The 15,042-nt window shown below is 38.5% G+C and overlaps 1 protein-coding gene across 8 annotated transcripts in view; it reads right to left on the bottom strand.

Annotated features, from left to right (window-relative positions):
- Positions 1-15,042, bottom strand: part of FREM1 (FRAS1 related extracellular matrix 1) — a 259,120-nt gene that overhangs the window by 67,281 nt on the left and 176,797 nt on the right. For all 8 annotated transcript variants that reach the window (XM_073021615.1, XM_073021614.1, XM_073021613.1 and 5 more), the window contains 5 exons: positions 13,345-13,438; positions 9,341-9,593; positions 4,114-4,308; positions 2,861-3,046; positions 1,150-1,346 (listed from right to left, as the gene is read on the bottom strand). In XM_073021615.1, coding sequence (XP_072877716.1) covers positions 1,150-1,346; positions 2,861-3,046; positions 4,114-4,308; positions 9,341-9,593; positions 13,345-13,438 — 925 coding nt within the window. The remainder of the gene's footprint in view (positions 1-1,149; positions 1,347-2,860; positions 3,047-4,113; positions 4,309-9,340; positions 9,594-13,344; positions 13,439-15,042) is intronic.

Below are 15,042 nucleotides of genomic sequence, written 5' to 3' on the forward strand. Positions count from 1 at the left end.
TAGGCATGTGCCACCAGCCTGGCTAATTTTTAAAATTTATTTTTATTGTTTGTAGAGACAGGGTTTTGCCACATTGCCCAGGCTGGTCTTGAACTCCTGGGCTCAAAGGATCCTCTTGCTTCAGCTTCCCAAAGTGCTGGGATTACAGGTGTGAGCCACTGTGCCTGGCCTAAAGCATCCTTTCATTTCACCCTCTCTTACTGACTTTGAAGGGCACCCTCCTGTACCACGTTTTATTGAACACGTGTTAACAAAAAATCACTTGCCATATATGATACTTGTGCTGAAAGGATGCTGATTTTCTTTTATCTAGCCCTACTTATTAAAGATTAAAGTGGCATCATAGTTCAACTTACAATGGTATACTTATGAAAACATTTTAAATAGGACCTTGCCTTTTTCTCCAAGAACTTTAATAAAGCAACTTAAAATATGTTGTAAGATCTTTCTTCATAGAGCTTGACTAAAACGTGAGGTTGTTTCTTGCAGATTGAATAGATTATTGAGATTAGGACAACAAAAATTTTAGATCAATATACATAAAATGCCGAACCTTATTAGTAGACAGGTTTGGAATGGGTTATAATAACTTAAACTAAAACCTCAAATCTTCTTGCAGCACAACTTGATGGAAGCCCAACTATCTACAAAATAAATGCATTTTCTCACAAGAAAGCAAAAGATGGTTATCTAAAAAAAAATTATGTGAAGCTTAAAGTCTGCTTGCCCATAACACACAGGACTTCATATTTTTCACTCTCCAATAGTCTCTCTAGGGAATGCAGGTAAAATCATGACTAGTTCCAGAGAAGAGCAAGGGGCAACTTCCCAGTGGTCTTATTACTTCAGAAGCCCCAACCCTAGGCAGATACAAAACAATGGAGGTAGGTATAGACGGAATCATGTGTCGATTTTTTTTCTCTCTCATAATTACTGAAAGGCTCTCCAGAGACAGAGAAACCCATGTGCCAACAAAACAGGAAAGGCAGGAAGATTAATAATTTTCAAATGATAGCATTACATGACATAGCCTTCCCCACTCCTCACCAATTCAATGTGTTAATGCACTTGGAGCAATGTAAATGGACTAATTGAAAATAAAAATCAAAATGATAAAAGAGAAATGGAACATTTGGATATGTTTCTTACAGTAATATTCTGCACTACAAAGTCAGGAGCTTCATCATTTGTGGGGTTGATAATAATAGAAAACGGTATCTCCAAGGAGCGTTGCTTCCCATCTGTAGCGTACACCGTGAACTGGTCGGCAGTGGGTTCTATCCTCAGATGCCTGGACTGCACATAGTTAATGTGAAAAGCGTTCATGTCTTTCCACTGAAATGAATCTAGAGCACACCAAGATGGAACAGATAAATAAGAAAAACATTTTTTCCAGTTATTGGTCCTTAATCCTTAACCCAACAATAGCCAATTTCTCAGTAATGCAAATAAGAGATCATAGCAGTTGACCTAAGTATCTGCTATCAAGGGCTGCTACAACAGCCAACCATCAACATAAATGCAGATATCCGTAGATCATAAAGAAGAATAAAATTTGCATGGGGAACAGAAGAGTAATAAATTTTAACCAGTAATGCACAGGGACTTCAAGACTACTTCAGATACTTAGAATAAATGTCAGAGACCTACCCTTGATTAAATGACTACTTTTGTATAAATGGCTCTTTGTCATACTTCAATATAAAAAGAGACCACCTCCATTACGTAAATGCAAAACAAGAGTCAATCAACCATATGCGTACTTCAAGATGTACATATCAAGCAAGGGGTTGGATTGAGTGGAATTAGCTAACCCGCTGTTCTAGTATTTTGACATGGGCTTAAATCCAAAGAGAAAAATGCTCTAAGATGTGCATTAAGTCACAAGAGAAATTGGGTAGCATTGAATGCAATTAATCTTAAATTCAGTCTCTTTCATATTTAAAATGGACATTCTTCCAAAGGGGTTTGGAGAATCATTTATATGTCTTTGGAATATTTTATTTTTGCTTTCTGTTTTTGTTTTGGTTGATTTGTTTTTGCCTGAAATACAAGAGCTATTTAAGTATCTGGGACACATTTTGGTTTTAAAATTAATGTCATCTGCTTCAACATTTTAGGCTTTCTCTCTGTTACACCCATAGTATATTTCCTCATCCTTTCCACCAATATCTATTCAAAGTGCTAAAAGATTGTGAGAATGAGACCTTGTGAGCTACCACTAGATTCACTCTCTCATGGTATCCCGTGTTGCTGTGAGGGCCTTTTAAACCATTCTCTCTTCAATGTTCATTCTTGTATTTTTCATAAGTAAAATTCCACTTATTTTGAAGTAAATTTGCATGCATGGGGAAAGTCAGAATAAAAATTAAAATGAAAAATAGTAAGATTCAAAAGTATCAGCTATAATAGTAATAATAATTCATTGAATACATATGGTGCTTTAAACTTTTTGTTTTGTTTTGTTTTTTGAGACGGAGTTTCGTTCTTGCTATCCAGACTGGAGTGCAATGGTGCAATCTCAGCTTACTGCAACCTCTGCCTCCTGGTTTCAAGCAATTCTCCTGCCTCAGCCTCCCAAGTAGCTGGGATTACAGGCATGTGCCACCACACCCGGCTAATATTTTACATTTAGTAGAGAGGGGGTTTCACCATGTTGATCAGGTTGGACTCGAACTCCCGACCTCAGGTGATCTGCCCATCTTGGCCTCCCAAAGTGCTAGGATTACAGGCGTGAGCCGCCACTCCTGGTGCTTTAAACATTTTGAAAGTCATTACCCAGTTATTAAGCATGACCTGGCCAATCACATCCATAAATATAAGGAAAGGAGTCATTGCTGGTCATGAAGCTACTACTTACCTATACTTATGCCAACATTGCTTTTTTCAAAACCCACAGAAGGGAGTATATTTTCGAGGTAGCCAAACTGGGGAGGAGAAACCAAAACAAATTCCAAGTCATCTGATGCAGTGTCAGGGTCAGTGGCGGACAAATGGTTAATGGTAAGGGCTGTTGAGCAGCCCTCATCTACAACAAACATGGGACCTGCATACAAATAAAAACACAATTACAACTTAGCATGAAAACCTTTAAACAGACTAGGTAGGACAAAATGCAGTGATGGAAATTCTAATTCAGAGAAGCCTCCTATGTGCAAAAACATTTCCATGGGAGATGTTCGTTTTCTTGGGCACAATTCTCTTTAAAGTGAAAATCTTGAGTGGTAATAAGTGAATTTACTTTGACTTATGGAATTATATTTTTTTATTGTACAGGCAAGCCAGACAATAATGGAAAGACAGCAGAAATATTAACTGCTCCAGCATAGCCCTTTAGTCATTCTCAAGGAACTCTGATTTCCCTTGTGTCTCTGTGGAAGTGACAAATGAAAGTACGAATTGCCAAACTGTTTTAATGTTAAGCCACTAAACGTAGTTTATGTACTCTTCAAGATCAATTGGTACCTCTGTTTGTCAGAGTGTTAATTGCCTGAGATCTATTATGAATTGCTCATAACAAAGATGTTTTTCATGCCTTGATGCTTAATTATTCTGCTGGGATAAAGCTTTCTTTCCAGAACACTGCTTGGGAGATAGTCTGCAAATTACAATAACATTCATACATATGCTTATATTTTTTTCTGAGAGACAGAACATATACATAATGTCTATGAAGAGATGACTTTCTAAAAAGCAAATAAGGTTAAATGTATATAAATGGTCTCTCTGGTATACTCATCCTGTTCTAATAGAAATTGTTATGGATAAAATAAATTACTCTCTCTTCAGCAGGCAAATTATATTTTCCCATGTGAAATAAAATCAGAATATTTGAGGATTGCAATGTTGTCCTTGTCCCAACACACACACAGACACCCCAATACACATATCTCTCCAAACAGAAATATTTAAATTTTTAAACATGTAAAATCTTTTGCCCTATAATCTTAACAGATTTGGGTTTTCCACAAATTTGTGTTGAGGCAATTATTGAAGGACAATTCCGTATGGTGGTTTTATTTTTAGACTATACATGAAATATATTATTTCACTGAACCACAAGTATGACACTAGGTCAGACAATAGTACTTAAACAGAAAAACACATTATCACCTATTGCAATGGAAGGTGGCTGGTTGTCTACTGGGTATACTGTGATGTTGAGATCATACACTGGAAAGGACGTATGAAGAGGAACGGATGGATTGGGTCCATTGTAGCAACAGCCATTCACAAAAGGGCCAGCGTCTCCATCTGAAACCACCAATGTAATGGTGTCAGAATAAGGCATCATGCCAATCTCGCCACCTGGAAGACACAACTATAGCTGAAATCTTACTTTTTAAAAATATAGAATACCAAGACGAAATCTACTCACACCTCTTCTACAAGCATTGAAATGGCAAGGAAAAAATATTATGTGGATAAAATAAATGTAAAGCCCAACTTTATCACTATGAAATTAAATATATCATGAAAATAATGCAAAAATTCTTGCCCATCTGTTGCCTCTGGTGAACTCCCTACCAGCCATCTATCATGATAAGGAGGGACAAAACTGGGCTAACAAGGGTCTGACAGTTCATGAATGAACAAGGGCACGAAGATTCACTAGTGAAGGTTTCATTCTTCCCTTATAATCATTTCATGTTATGGCCAACCTCAGGGAGAGGGAGAAGGCATCCTTGTCCCTTTGGTAATTGTCTTTCCATTTGCATTAACCACCTTAAATGAACAACCATCAACCACAGAGCACTTATGAGAAAAGAGGATGTTGGATAGGTGAAACACAAAAGTAGGCCACATTTTTGCCATTTCTTTCAATATTCTTCTTCTTATATATTAGCCAGGATGTTTTTAAAAATAGCAACAGTCTGTGGAAAAGAAGAGACATTTATTTTCGTTTTCTTCTTTTCACTCTTTAGGTCTTACATCTGTGGGATTCAAAGTGTCCCCACTTTAGACAGTGAGAGGAAGAAGGAAGAAAATGTCAGTATTACATAGTTTATCAGCAACAGGGCAATCTGCTCTTGGGTTACCCACTAAGGGCATGGAGTAAGAGTGCTTGCTATCCAGGACACAGAAAAGTTTTGCACATGTGCTGTTGGTAATTCTCATGCATCACCATGAAAATCTCAAGAAGGGAGTGATATGGTTTGGTTGTGCCCCAACTCAAATCTCATCTTGAATTGTAACTCCCACAATTCCCACATTTCATGGGAGGAATCCAGTAGGAGGTGCTTGAATTATGCGGGCAGATCTTTCCTGCACTTTTCTCATGATAGTGAATGAGTCTCATGAGATCTGATGGTTTTAAAAATGGGAGTTTCCCTGCATAAGCTCTTTGCCTGCTGCCATCCATGTAAGATGTGACTTGCTCCTCCTTGCCTTCTGCCATGATAGTGAGGCCTTCCCAGCCACATGGAACTATAAGTTCATTAAAACCCTTTCTTTTGTAAATTGTCCAGTCTCGGGTATGTCTTTATCAGCAGCCTGAAAATGGACTAATACAGGGAGGAATTAATGCTTGGAATTTTGATGAACCTAGGGTACAAAAGATCAGGGACATCCTCTCTTTTCACCAGACACTGGTCAAATCTGCAGAGTTCTGTGGTTGCCATTATTTCCCCTGTTTAAAAATGACAAGGAAAATCTAGAGATGATATTATTGAGCAACCAAGTGCTCAAAGGATGAGAAAACTGGGCTTAAAAGGAAAAACAGAATTGAAGTTGAGAGAATTAAAAAGAAACAATCAGCTGTCAATGTGAGAAAGAGTCAAAAATAAGAGACCTCTCACCTATTCATATATCTAAAATGCAAATTGTCTTAAAAATGTGTTCATTAGTAATTCACTCAGTAAATATTTATTCAATACCTACTATGTGATAATTAGTGTTTCCAGCACACCAGCAGAGAAAAGGGCACACGTTTTGGAACTGTCAAAAGACATTTCAAAAGAATGTCAAATGTCAAAAGATCCACTATACATCAGGCATTGATACAATCTAATGGTAGAGAAGGAAATGCGGTGTGGTCACAATAGCACAGACGTATGTATGTATTATGTAGAACAACATGAAATTGCTACTATTAAACCATTTTTTACCTGTTAAATGGCAATTTTATGTATTCCAGCCTGATCATGTACAGGGTGCTGAGGGTGAAAGAAGATGAGAGTTTTAGCTGACAATGGCATAGGGGCAGGGCATACGTGCCAAGGAAAGTCAGCAAAGTTTCCAGATGCTTTTGCTGGCTTTGTGCTGAGCATTAAAGGATGAGTAAGAGTTTGCCAAGCAGATAAAGTAGAACACTGGGGGATGGGACAGAAGATCTGCAGGGAGAAGCAACGGGGGAGAGAAATTAAAAGTCACTCTAGAAAGAGAAGACGGCTTTAAAAAAAGAGAAGGTAAATAGCAAATTGAGTAACCATAATTTCTCTGTAACGGAAGCATAGGATATATTTACAGAAATAACTGGGAAAGCAGGCCAAATATTAAGCCACTAAATAGGCAGTGAACTTCTATGTACTGCAACATAGGTAGTGAAACTCTTTACCTTGAAAAGGAATATAGCCTAAGGACATGATTTGTACTTACAAATGTTAATCATAGTGTTATCAAAAAAAAAAAAATTTTGAGAGAAGATAGGGTCTCACTCTGTTGCCCAGGTTGGAGTGCAATGGCATGATCATGGCTTACTCTAGCTTCCATCTCCTGGGCTCAAGTGATCCTCCTGCCTCAGCCTCCAAGTAGCTGGGACCAGATAATGTTAATTGGGAGAATAGCAATTAATAATAGATTTTTATATAGTAAGATGTTATTCTCTTACTGAAACATATTTATAACTTTCTAACACTTAATATGTATTTTAATAAACATTTTTAGGTGATAATCTAAATGATAAAAGTAATCTGCAAAACTGCATGTACAACATGATTGCAACTATGTTAAAATTATGGTCAGAATAAAGAGAATAAAATACTATAATACTGAAATATAAACAGTAACTCTTTTAGATATAAAATAAGGTGATTTTTCAAAACTTTATTGTACTTTTCCATTCTTTCCAAGTTTTCTGCAATGAGCATGTATTATTTTTATACTTACAGAAAGCCAATAAAGTAATGCTAATAAAATATTCTTAAGTGACCTCTAAATCAACATGTAGAAGCACAAGAAGGGCCAGAAAACTCACTGAAACCTCAGATCCTGCAAGACTGTGGTTCTTTATCCTGATCTCAGCACTGGACTGAGGAACTACCAATTGAGTAAGTGAGTAATCGTTACAAGAAAACGTTAACATTCAAATACCAAAATTCCCTTTGAATAGAGTATTCCTTCTAACTTAGTAACATAGCCAAAAGCCATTTATTTGAAATAATTTGCCTCAAAGTCCTACTGGGTTTTATTTTTTAAAAAAAATTAGTTAACAGTCCTGTTTATGGCTGTTACACTTAGAGGAGATTTAGAAATCTGTATACCTGTTGTTTAGCACTTAGAGGCACTGGAAAAGAAGACAGATTCTTCTCACCCCTAATTTACCTGTGCTGCACGAGCCTGCCAGAGATGTTAAATAATTAAGCAATAAATAACAGGCATTGGTCTTTGGATCCCTTTTCTGCCAGTCTATTTCAGATCCATTGGGGAAATAAAAAACAAGTACCTCGTTGTGAACTTCTGAGGGACATCAAACACATGAACTATGCTCCTCAAGACAAGGAAATCACCCATGAAATCTTTCCTAAGACTAAACACAGATAAGAGGATAGAGAGATACCATTTAAAGAAAAAAGAGGCCAGGCGCGGTGGCTCAAGCCTGTAATCCCAGCACTTTGGGAGGCCGAGACGGGTGGATCATGAGGTCAGGAGATCGAGACCAGCCTGGCTAACATGGTGAAACCCCATCTCTACTAAAAAAAATACAAAAAACTAGCCGAGCGAGGTGGCAGGCGCCTGTAGTCCCGGCTACTCGGGAGGCTGAGGCAGGAGAATGGCGTAGACCCGGGAGGCGGAGCTTGCAGTGAGCTGAGATCCGGCCACTGCACTCCAGCCTGGGCGACAGAGCGAGACTCTGTCTCAAAAAAAAAAAAAAAAAAAAGAAAAAGAAAAAGAAAAAAGATGTCTGGTGAAGTGATTAAAATGTCCCTTATTAACTAACTGGTCACAAGACATCTGGTGTTCCAATAAATCATTGTTTTCCAAAGTATATAGGACAAATATTATTTCAAAATGTTTTCTCCCATCTCTGAATTAATCCTTCGCTATCTCCATTCCTCCTCCTTGAATTTCTTTCATGCTTCACTGCTTGAATTTCTTCAAACAAGAAAATGATTTGAATTCTGAAAGTTCTTGTTTCCTATACCACTCACCTGGCCTTACATACTTGATCACACTTCCTGCATTGGAACTTGCAGTTTAAAGAGGCATATGGATGAGTAGACAGGAAATTGCACTAGAGTACAGCAAAAGCCAGCAGACGAAATATGCAGCATTGTTACCAAGGAAGTGTCCCCAACCCAGACCTCAGAAGATGTGCAAGGGGAGATGATGTGATGATGTGCAGTGTGTCAGTGTCAGTCACAGTGTCATCTTTGCATGCAAATGGGTTTTGTCTGTCCATTTAAGTTCAAAGTCTTTCATAGCAGGGTCTAGGTCATATTCCTATGTACCCCACATTGCTCAGTGCTATAACCTGAAGATATCAGATGTTGAATTAATATTTTTTAGTGGAACAAATGCCACCTGGGTGACAACATAAAGCCATGCTGAAAATGTAAGTGCAGTGCTAATAAACGAACATTTTCTGTACATCTAACCTGTGTTCATGCTGTCATTTGCTGTGGGCAAGTTACATATAGGGTAAGACATTATCGTTGCTTTTCAGGAACTCAAAAAGCAGACCAGTTACTTCTTAGGAGCTAGTTGGTGATAAGTAAGCTTTGAAAATTAATAATATAAATACTTTAGGAGCTTAATTCCGGCATTTCTGTCATGATTTATAGATCCACAAACTATGATGGTCAAACTGACCAAAAAGGCTAAGGAGAATCACAGGGTGAATGGAAGGTCTGTGTGGTAGTGTCAGGAACAAAGTCACAAGTAACATGTGCCCTTTCTCCACTGTTTGAAATTCATTATAATGAAATTCATTACAATAACACAATCAGAAATACTTCCATATATGGTGATCATGCTGGAAAAACAGAGGCCAGGCTGAAGCTGCTTCTTGTTTTTAATGGAAGCAGGCATTATGACTGTTTGATTATGGGAGCCCACACTGAAGAGTGGAGACTCTTCATGTTGCTTGCATTCCCTCACTGGTCACCATGCTGCTGCTTACCTGTGTGTTTGTATGTCACGGCCTCTGAGATAACATCTCCCTGAGAGAACTGATCCACTCTGACTCCAGCTCTCCTCACCACCCCATGCTGAGGTTCTCGAGCAATCATAAACATCAACTTCAAGTTATCGCTGTCCACATCAGTAGCAAAAATGTATTCAGAGGTGATGACCACCTCTCCTCCCTCTGAGCAATTCATGACAGGCGTGAGGTCAGCCTTTAGGACTGGTGGCTCATCATTGACAGGGAATACCTATAGGCAATGGAAAAAAAGCATGTTTTCAGAAAAAGAAAAAAATGACAAATTCTTTGACAGGTAATCCATTGCTCATAGTCAGAATGACAGGCATTTTCGATCTTACAGACACATGAAACAACAGCCGTGGAATTTGGCCAAGCAATCTGCATCTTTTAACTTTTCCCATGTAAACCATCTTGCAAGGAATGCCCATGTGAGAGACAGTTTAGGTAGGAATGGGAGAATATGGTTATGGTTCGGGACTCAAAACTCTCATTTGTTTCCAGACAGACAAAATACAAATGTAATATAAGGCATTTTTCACCAAAGCCCCTATCCTCTTTCATTAAATTCACACATATTCCAGAAGAATTCTGGTCTTTGTGGTCTGAGGCATTTTCATTTACTGCATCAAAGTTATTTTTGTTTCAAATTACTTGGTGATTACAAAGCTTTCCTCCACCCTCAACTTCCTGCCACCCAGGAAGTTTCTCTGAACTTATAATAAGCAGCAGCTGCATTTCAAACAGTTTGAGTTAAATATGAAACTCCGTAACTATTCAATCAATGCCAGTTTTCAACTTGACAAAATGTTTTTCTCTCACTTTCACGAAAATAAAACTCCAAGTAGAAAGGAAAGAAAAGCAACATCACACTGGCACTCTAAATTTAAAAAGATCGTGTAGAAATCTGGAAAAGCATATCTTCTAAAACGGAGTGAGGACAATCCCCCTCTCAGTTCACAGCCATAATTTGGTGTGTGCTGCAAGGCTGCCACGTCTGCCCTGCAAATCCTCTCAACCCTACACCTTCCTCCCCAGTGCTCAGCCAAAGCGATCTTTTTTAACATGTGGATTTTAAGTCACTGCCTTGCAGAGACCTTCAGGGGCTTCTCATTGATTCTGCTAGGATTTCTCCAGCCTTATCCCATGCTATGGGGTGCCTTTGCCACTCCATTCCAGTTTTACACCAACACACATTCCCCACCATCACAGGGTCTCTGCATCATCTCTCTCCCCACTGCCCATCTCTCTTCCCCCTGGCTATTCTTTCCCCAACTCTTTGCTTGGTTAACTCCTCCATCAGGTTACATGGGGATTCCTCAGGAAATCCTTCCTTGACTATTCAGCTAATTTAGGGGCTTCTATTATTTACCGACTTTTAGCATCCTATTTATGTATAGAACCATCTAAATTTTAATCACTCAATTATTTCAGTGATAATCTGTTTAATGCCTGTCTTCATCCCTGGCCTGTGACCTCTAGAAGAACAGTGACTTTGTTTGTCGTGCTCATCATCGTATTCTAAACATCTAGCCTCAGGCTTGGCAAAGAGAGGCACTTATTAAATATTTGCTGAATAAATGAATGAGTGAATGCAACTATGCATATATGTCCTGATTACCTTGTTATTTAAAGAGGCTAACAACTCTAAAACAAATATACATGAAATTGTTTCGATACTTCCTTTAATGGATAGAGGAATGGGTAATGAAAGCTCCAGGCTAGTTATTTAATTAAAGATTTTAAAAGCCTACAATATTCTCTACTTTCCTATTGGCTTATTAAGGAAAAGCATCTTTGTTCAAGTCCCCTGAATGAATTCATTTAAGACCTTCTCCAGTATTGTTCCTGACTCTGAGGAATATCACCAACGAATTCAATGATGACCATCTTGCGCAGCTCACAAAAGAGCCTCAGCTTTCAAATGAAAATAAAGTCCAAAGGCAATAGAATTCAGAATATTCCTTCTGGGTTAAAAAAAAATCACAAACACTTGTCCAAAAATTGGCTGTGCCTCTGTTTGGCTTTTAAAGACCATCTTCTTGTGTTTAAAAAGAAACAATAAACAGATTGCTTCCCCAAAATGCACTGCCTATTGTCATGGATGGAAGATAGGGTTGGGGTTTTTTTCCCACAAATTTGCTTTTCAGACAAAAAAAAGTAACTCAGAAACTCTTTGTCTCTCTGTAAGTCTGCCAACAAAGAAAACTGTCCTTTATGAAGCTGCAATAACATACTGCTGTTTGTTCAGGCCCCAAAGGCCATTATGAGGACTAAGTGGGAAAAAGAAAGGAAGAGATTGCCTTGTTCCTGTCACAGAGAGGTGCACAGGAACTGCTGGCCAGTAGTTCATAATCACCTAGTGATGTAGAAGGGTGGCAGGGTGAGGAGGAAAGAACACTGACCTAGGGAACAAGGAGTGGAGATGCCAGCCCAAGCCTACACTGTCTAGTCAATGATTTGGGGCAAGTCATTGAATCTTCTTGGACCTAAATATCCTTAGCTATAAAATGGGGATAACTCCTTCACTGCTTCTTAAAATTATAGACGTATGTGAACATTCTTTATTAGTCACTAACTAAAATACCTTACAAAGACATTATTATTACCAATATAATAATGATTTCATATCACAAAGATCTGAAATATTCCAACAGAAATAAATAATCTAGTACAATGAAAGTTATTAGTGACTCTTCAGGGAACATGGTAAATTTTTCTTCATACCTTCTTTTGTCACCAAATATAAATACCTGCAAACCCTCTGAGTTATGCTCTTGGACTTGCATGCCACTCAACAAAGAAATTCAAGGGGTTCCTGTAAGTCCCTCGGCCATGCACTCAAAAAAAATTTTTTTTTTTTTTTGAGTCAGAGCCTCACTCTGTTGCCCAGGCTGGAGTGTAGTGGCACGATCTCGGCTCACTGCAACCTCTACCTCCCAGGTTCAAGCGATTCTCCTGCCTCAGCCTCCCAAGTAGCTGAGACTACAGGAGCAAGTCACCACGCCAAGATAATTTTTGTATTTTTAATAGAGACAGGGTTTTGCCATATTGGGCAGGGTGGTCTTGAACTCCTGACCTCAAGTGATCAGCCTGCCTTGGCCTCCCAAAGTGCTGGAATTACAGGTGTGAGCCACCTTGCCCGGTCTGCGTTCAAATTTTATGTGCAGATTTTTCTTCATTTGTCAAGAGGGGGAAATGTGATCTCAAACACTCATGTTAGGACTATATGGTATAGGAACTCACAAAGAAGCACCACACACACACATACATGGCTTTTTCTGTAAACAGGAAAACCCCAGTGTTACTAGCCTAACCTGCCCCACCACTAAATAAGTATTTCTGAGTTTTATAGTTCAAAGATATTAGAAATAATTTATACATAGAATAAATTACATTTTAAATTAAATATCTATGTTTGAAGTCAGAGTAATTCTGTCTTTAAATAGATTAGAGAGAGATAATAATATAGTATGGCTACTTCACCATTATAACTTTGGTTTCTATTGGCAGGCCTGAGACATACAAGGTTCGAAGCAGGTATTCTCTCACTTTGGAGGCTGTGGGTTTCAAGTTCTGTCAGGACCTGAGAGTTCTCCAACAAGATGCCCAGTGTCTATATGACTGCTATGATTTTAATGTGTCCCCCAAAAAGCATGCATTGAAAACTTGCAATAGTGTTGGGAGGTGGGAGGTTTATAGGTCATGAGGGCTCCACCCTCATGAATGGATTAATGCTGATCATAAAAGGCTCATAGTTCAGTGTCTGGCTCCCTCTTGCTCTCTTTTTGCCCTTCCATCACAGGTTGAGGCAGCAAGAAGGCCCTCACTGGAAGCGGCTACCCAATCTTAGACTTCTCAGCCCCCAGAGTCATAAGCCAAATAAATTTCTGTTCATTATAAATTACCCAGTCTGTAGTATTGTGTTATAGCAGCACAAAACAGACTAAGACAATAACTCAAGGAGGAAACTTTCTACCCACCTTAACATGTAGAACAAATTCTGCTGAATTTGTGCCATCAGTAACCTCCAAGAGTATGTCATCCTGAAGAACCTCAGATCCATCATGTTGATACCTGTGGGGATAATATTTGTCACTAATCTCTTAGGAACAGTGTGAGAGTAAATTGAGATGCATGACACACGAGCACTTCCAAGGCTTTGGCCATGTGTTCACTAAATAAATAAATAGCAACAACAACAACAAAAATCCAACGTAATCCTGAAGTCACATATTTAACTACTCATATATTCTTGAATGTAAAATTGCTCCACTCTGGAAAAAATGTGTTATATGCATTTCTAATGTGTCCCCAAATTAAAAAACAGCCCTTCAAATGCCACTGTGACAACAGGAACCATTTGGTATAGGTCTGTCCACTTGCAGAATACACTGACTAGGGCCAGGAGAACCCTCAGACTGAGCAGTAGATGAGGAAAAGTGGGACACTGTGGATTTGATTTTTCTCTCCCCTTTTCTACTTCTAAGGTTAATCCTTCCACCTGTGCTCTGGATCTATTCAGCTTTTCTCTAAAACCTTGATCAATGAATTATGTATTGCCTCTTTCCTGTCATTTTTCCTCTTGTAGTGACTAGCTGTCTTCCTCTCAATCTATATAGATTCTTAAATCTCTCTTAGACTTAAAAAATACCTTTCCTTTGTCTAGCCTTGGTCCTATCTTCCATGAATTCTCAGTCACATTTCTTGAAGGCATTGTCTAATTCTAGGCTCTCCACATACTCTCTAGCCCATTGCAGTGATGCTTGGAAAGTTCTAAGGAGCTGCTGAAGTGAACTGAGCCAAATTTTAAACATACCAATGAGTCCTAGGAATGGGAAATAAAAGTTGTATTAAAAATAATATAATAGATTGAACATATATAATCTTTAACAATGGGGAAAAAATCAGAGCTGAAAGATATTTTACTGAGGACTTGTTTCACTCATAGGCTGGGTAGCAACTCAGGTTGGGGATTCCCTTCCTATGATGGGGAAGTCCCACATCCTCCCCACCCTCCATGTTCCTCTTATGCACTACCCGCTATGCTCTATTTTGCCATGCTCCCTGCAATTTCCATCAAAACTATGTCGGTGAGTGATAATGTGCTAATTCTATTTTACTATGGTGAAATCCCTAAAAGATGAAATGGCCCTAAGAGTACACATTCAAAGGATGACTGGAGTCAAGCAGACATTCTTTCAAAATCTGACCCCTCCATATAGTAGCTGAATGAACTTGGGCAAATTCCTCAACCTCTTTGTGCTTAGTTCTTCAATTAAAATATGAGAACGGATAACTTGTCAGACTTGATTACTATGAAGATTAAATTAAAAAAAAAAAAAATCGTAAGCCTCTGACAGTAAGCTTGAATAGATAGTTCTAGCAAATATTGGCACTGTTTTTCCTATCCATCATTTACTCCCTGCAAGAATGACCTAAACAGGGCTCTCTGTCTAACAGATAGCTGAGAGCCGCAATCTCAAAAAAAAAATTTTTTTAACAAGAATAGGAGTGCAAGTGAAACGATCAAGGTATCGTGGACTGTAAATCAATGATGGAACTAAACTGTCAGTATTAAACTGGTCTTCTTGTGCACAAACCTTAGTTTCTGGTCAACTTTCTAGTCAAATGCAGAGCTAAGCATTTGATGTATAATATCTCCTATCATACTTTATCTA

Source organism: Chlorocebus sabaeus, chromosome 12 (genome assembly GCF_047675955.1).
Source record: "Chlorocebus sabaeus isolate Y175 chromosome 12, mChlSab1.0.hap1, whole genome shotgun sequence".
In the NCBI taxonomy this organism is placed as follows: Eukaryota; Metazoa; Chordata; class Mammalia; order Primates; family Cercopithecidae; genus Chlorocebus; species Chlorocebus sabaeus.